Raw genomic sequence first — 6,000 nt, forward strand, 5'->3', positions numbered from 1 at the left:
GCAGAAACAATGCAGGCAGAGTGCGTGAACATTCGTGACTATAAAACGGCAATCATAAGCCAATAATTTGTCATTCAATTGTCAACATTTTTCAAGTTCGAAAATGCCAAGACTGTTCGAAAATGCGCTGCCGATCGGTACATCGCCATGGGACGTATCCAAAGAGGGGAATCGCAATCTTCTGTTGCACGCCACTTCAACTTCCACCACAGCACCATTTGCCGCCTTTGTGACCGATACACGCAGTTCAAATCCACTGCAGACCGTCCGAGAACCGGCCGACCAAGAGTTACCACCCCTGCACAGGATCGCTAAATTCGACTGTTCTACCTACGGCATCGCAATGCCACAGCAACGGAGGCTGCAGGACGCATCCCTGGTTTGAGGAGGATATCGGACCAGACTGTCAGGAACCATCTTCGCGAGGCTGGAATCTGACCAAGAAGACTAGTTATCGTCCCTGTTTCGCAACAGAGCCATCGACAGTGACGCTTGCGTCGGTGCCATACCTTACAGCCTTGGAAGTTGAGAAACTGGAGACGAGTGTGGTTTAGCGATGAATCACGATTTCCTCTTCACCGGCGAGATGGAAGACAGCGTGTTTATCGTCGTCGAAATGAGCGTTTTGCCCCACATTGTGTACGTGAATTCGACAATTTCGGTGGCAGTAGTGTCATGGTGTGGGATGCCATATCCTACACCACGAGATCGGACTTGGTTGTGGTTCAGGGATATTTGACAGCAAATCGCTACACGAGTCAAATTCTTCAACCTCACCTTCTTCCAATCATTGACCGCCAGAGGGAGCTGTTTCAACAGGACAACGCTCCACCGCACACAGCTCGTGTCACGGTAGACTACCTTCATAATGCCAACATCAACGACTTGCCCTGGCCGTCGAGATCTCCAGATCTCAACCCAATCGAGCACCTCTGGGATGAACTCAATCGACGTTTACGTCAACGTCAGAACACGCCGCAGACACTCCCACAACGGACCAAAGCGTTACAGGCAGAATGGCGTAGAATTCCGCAGGACAGAATTCGTACACAGGACAGTTAGTGCCGAGCAGATGCAGAGCCGTGATTTCTGCCGAGGGCGGTCACACGAGTTCAGCGCAACCTTGTGGCCTTATGTGACATGACAATGAACAGTTTTCAATGCCTTTGTACACCGACAACATGTTATTATCGAGCTCCAAAATTTCATATATATTTGTATCTATGATATTGAATTAAATATATTAGGTCTTCATTAGGTACAATAAATTTACTAAAATTCTACCTGTGCGTTTCTTTTTTTGAAGGGTGTATTTATAAAGTGAGCCGGTCGGGATGGGAGTAAAGGTTCCAGATATCGGTACATTCGAGATAACGGGGTTCGAAACAACCAGATTCGACGGTTTATTGTATATGTAAAGTTGAAGGTAAAGGTGAACATGTGATAAGATATCTTTTTGCGAGTCTTCATACATTTAATATAAGCTCTGTGGAAAGTGAAAATAATAGCTTACTTGTCCGTTTCACAACAACAAGAATACTCCTCTTCGAAGATTTAAAGATCATTTATGTTTAAATACCATTCTTTTTATTATGTGTAACAGTAAAGTTGAAGCGCGGAGAGTGGGGGCATATGTATATGCTGAGGAAAGATTAGGTAGAAAAAACATTGGAAGTAATTGCTTCTTATTTCTTTGTGTCCTTATCGTATTTACATGCAAAATGTGGATGTTGGTATGTTTAATAATATGTAACCATTGTGTTATATATGTACCGGTACACGAAGAAGGTGGCAGTGTAAGGAGGTAAAGTCTCGGAGTAAGCGATCGAGTAAAAATAATAGTCTAAGATACTGAAAATCAGAGTCTAACAGAGGCGTAGGTGAGGCAGTTTACAAATTTTGGCAATTTTGGAGATATAATTTGAGAAACAATTTAGCGAGGACACCAGCGGGAGCAGTTTCCATATCTGTGCTTGTAGATCTCTGCGGCTTGGGGTCTATTCCCGCTGGTTTGGGTCGGGAATTGTCCGATATTGTTACCCTGATTCATTTTGCGCTGTGGGTACATCTGACTGCACTTCATGACTTCAGGCAGACTAAAAACAAACGTGACCTCACATAGATCTACAAGTTGACTCGTGTAGCTTCCCTTTGATGAAGGGGAATTAGCGGGCGGACCTTTAATTATTATCCCAAACTGGCTCCCATACGTCATATCGTTTCCGTGACGTCGCAACAATGAAAATGCACCACAATGCTTTGCAGACCAATGTGACATCATTGGGTATACCATGACGTCACAAGTAAATGACATCACTAAACACTCTGCCCCTGAAGCTGGGGTGTGTTGTCGCGACTGGACCAAGGCAGTCGGCCACGAACTCAAGTCCTGGGGCCTGTTACACAAAGCGATCTTAGTGTTATGATTGTCGTAAGCCTATGTTAAAGTATGGGAGCTACGATCATCTTAGCGCTAAGATCATTTTGTGGAACGGGGCCCTGGGACCGAGTTTCGGCAGGTTCGACCTCGACCGGGAAAACACATTTCACATTGATAACAGCGCGAAATTCAAAACAACATGTCGGAAGCAGTTGGTGTACGATATGTTTCAAGAATCACGCGGTCACTTGACAGCAACATTTCTGGTCATGACCGTTTATCCCACGAAAACTGACCCCAGTTTACATTATAGCTGTAGTTTTTACACACAAGACACTGGTCATCACTGTTTACAAACTGAAAGGATGAAACTATGTTTTTTTAATGATAACTAGAATATCACCGGAGTGTCTTTGGATAACAAAAATATGAATACTCGGCGAATTGTTTAAAAACTTTCCGGCAAGCCGAGAAATAACTAATTTATTGCCATTACGCAAAGATGGCGCTGATGCAACCACAGTCAGAGTACTATATCCGTGTGACAAGGAAACGCTTTATTTGATCAAATACTGAAGGAAAAACTAGAATATTATATGACTAAATACATCAATTATTAAAATGGTACTTACGAACTAAAGCAGATATAAAACTTAGTATCTCCTTGACCAGTTGCCATTGTTGGTTCTTCGTGTTTACATGCTCACTGACACAGTAAGTACCCTCAGCTGAAAGTCAGTCTGAGCTTAAGACTGAAAGAGTTGCCTCCCCTGTCCTATTTATCATGGTCGGAATTCAAACACGTGCTCATCGCTTTGAGGACACGGAAGTCCTACTTTTAAAGGAAGGTTGTGTTGTTTGTGACTTATATTGACAGAATACGTATCTGTTCACAGGGTACATGGGTCAGTTTTGTGTGTGTGTGTGTGTGCGTGTGTGTTCGTGTATGCCTGTGTTCGCGCGTGTGTGCGTGTTTGTGTGTGTGCGTGCTTGTGTGTGCGTGTATGCCTGTGTTCGCGCGCGTGTGTGTGTGTGTGTGTGTGTGCGTGCTTGTGTATGCGTGTGTGCCTGTGTGCGCGCGTGTGTGTGGTTATTATAAATATATCGGAGTTGCTGACACGATCACTGAGTAGCAGAAGCAGTTGTAGTGATAATTTTGTTTGTGTACTTGTTTGTTGTTTAACGCCACACTCAGCAACATTCCAGCTATATGACGGCGGTCTGTAAATAAATCGTGCCTGGACCAGGCAATCCAGTGATTGACGTCATGAACATCAAACTACACAAGTGAGGGGTAGTAGTGAGTGGGTGAGTGGTATTCATATCATTGTCCACCCGTGAAGATACGGGTTAGTATTAAGAACTAAGTATTAAGTATTAAGTGTGTGTGTGTGTGTGTGTGTGTGTGTGTGTGTGTGTGAGTGTCACAGCCTCGATCAACCATGACTGTTAAGACTTTGTTGACATGATGACTTGCGGTTTACAATGGGACCACTTCAGGTGCATGTGAGACACTGGTGTAACAGATAATATATATATTTAATTACAGAGAGAGAGAGAGAGAGAGAGAGAGAGAGAATTAACGTCATCCTAATCAGCATGACTGAGTTGCTTACACGGAGTAGCAGTAGTCGTAATTTTGTACTGATAGTTTTGTTTCTGTGTTTATTGTTTAACGCTACACTCAGTTATTATGACGGAGGTCTGTATGTAATCGAGTCTGGACCAGACAATCCAGTGATTGACATCATGAGCATCGATCCATGCAATTCGTATACGATGACATGCATCAACTAAGTCAGCGAGCCTGACCACACGGTTCCGTTAGTCGCCTCTTACGACAGGCAAAGGTTGCTGAAGATCTATTCTAACCCGGAACATCGCGGGACGTCAGCTGCGTATTCCTGTGCTTTATATGCAGAATGCAGACCGTTAGGATGACGCATTCCCTATAAACAGATACCTTCCTCCGCTCAATGGTGGCGCTCTTTTCAAGTCTAGTTTTACGCCGCTTTTAGCAATATCCCATCAAATTCATCGCGGGGGACACCAGAAATGAGCTTCACACATTGTACCCATATCGGGAATCGCACCCGGGTCTTCGGCGTGACGAGCGAACGCTTTAACCACTAGGCTACCCGACTGCGCTGTCTCAAACGGACTCTGATTAATCCGTATCTCTCTGTCTCTACCGAACCAAATTTACGGTCCCGTATTTACGCATTCATTTATCAACAAGTAAAATCTGCCTAATTCAGACTTCCTTCTCTCTGGATTCCGGACTGAAATTGTTGTAAAAAGATCTTGTGTATAATGGAAGTGGCGCTCTCTCAACCGGATTAAGTTTCAGTCGTCTCTACTTTAGTTATTAGTTCCTTGAAATGTAAAATACTGAAACTGAAACAGTATTGTGTAATTAGGGTAACCATTAATTGATGTATTGATATAACTTAAAATAAATAGACTTAACACTTTGACAAAGTAATGTTGGAGGGTCTTGAATCAAATGTCCTTGGACTCGAGCCTATCTACCCTTAATGAGGCAATTTAGAACAAAGTGGCGCACCTAGGGAATTTTGTATGGATACTAGATGGTTAATTAAACTATGAGCAAAATTTCTTTCTTATAAAAAATACTATGCACCAATTTATTTTTTATGGCAGACAATTTCTTTCTTTTTCCGCCTTCTACAGTATACATATTTGTTTGAAGAAGATCTTTTTTTTTCGATAAAGGTCTAAATTCCCTGCATCACACCACCCAGAAAGAGTGAGTGAGTATGGCTTTACGTCGCTTTTGGCAATATTCCAGCAATATCATGGCGGGGGACACCAGAAATGGGCTTTACACATTTTACCCGTGTCGGGAATCGAACCCGGGTCTTTGGCGTGACGAGCGAACGTTTTAACCACTAGGCTACCCGACCGCCCAGCCAGAAAGAAGCTTGACACATTGTACCCATGTGAGGAATCGAACCCGGGTCTTTGGTGAGACGAACGCCCAACCGCCCCACTAGTGAAACTCGCGAGCACAAGTGTGGTACTCATAAAAGTATGAATCATAATTAGGGCGGATCTGTAATCAAACCCTCAACCAGCGGATCCTTGCACAGCTAAGGGACTCAACTCCGTATACAGAGATGCATCTTTGCACTCTGGATAATCGAAGGCAGTTCGGGTTATGAAATGAACTTTCAGATGTATAAATTTCATCAAACCTGTTTAGGAGTTATAATATTAGCAGATGTATAGGAAACGTAAAAGTCAAAGACATGTTAACCACTAAGGCCATTTTACATAAATGCTTGTTTATGACAGTCAATAAAGCCGGCGTGCCATTCCTGTCACTCATTGACTCTGCACTTGTCAAACAAAACATCGGCGACAAACTGCACATTTACCAAATTTATTACATTTTTAACACAATTGGCTCGGTAACCTTTTTTTTCCATATGGCTGCCCCGTCAGTAAATGTTCACTCAAATATATCAACACGAGTCGATAAAGTTTATAACTCCGTATTCCTCATCCAAAAATCGATCATTCTTTCAACTTTTGTAAACCATAATGAGCAAAGTGAATGCGTTTATCCTACATCAAAATGTCACACGTTACACCCA

The 6,000-nt window shown here is 43.1% G+C and overlaps 1 protein-coding gene across 1 annotated transcript in view; it reads right to left on the reverse strand.

Moving 5' to 3' along the window:
- LOC124146730 (formin-like protein) overlaps window positions 1–3,119 on the reverse strand; it is a 101,050-nt gene extending 97,931 nt beyond the window's left edge. The window contains exon 1 of the mRNA XM_048390607.1: window positions 3,013–3,119. Within this exon, the coding sequence (XP_048246564.1) occupies window positions 3,013–3,059 (47 nt within the window). The 5' untranslated portion in view covers window positions 3,060–3,119. The remainder of the gene's footprint in view (window positions 1–3,012) is intronic.
- Between the last annotated feature and the right edge of the window lie 2,881 nt (window positions 3,120–6,000).

The sequence above is a fragment of the Haliotis rufescens genome, unplaced genomic scaffold, assembly GCF_023055435.1.
Source record: "Haliotis rufescens isolate VD_foot unplaced genomic scaffold, xgHalRufe1.0.p SCAF_10, whole genome shotgun sequence".
Classification (NCBI taxonomy): Eukaryota; Metazoa; Mollusca; class Gastropoda; order Lepetellida; family Haliotidae; genus Haliotis; species Haliotis rufescens.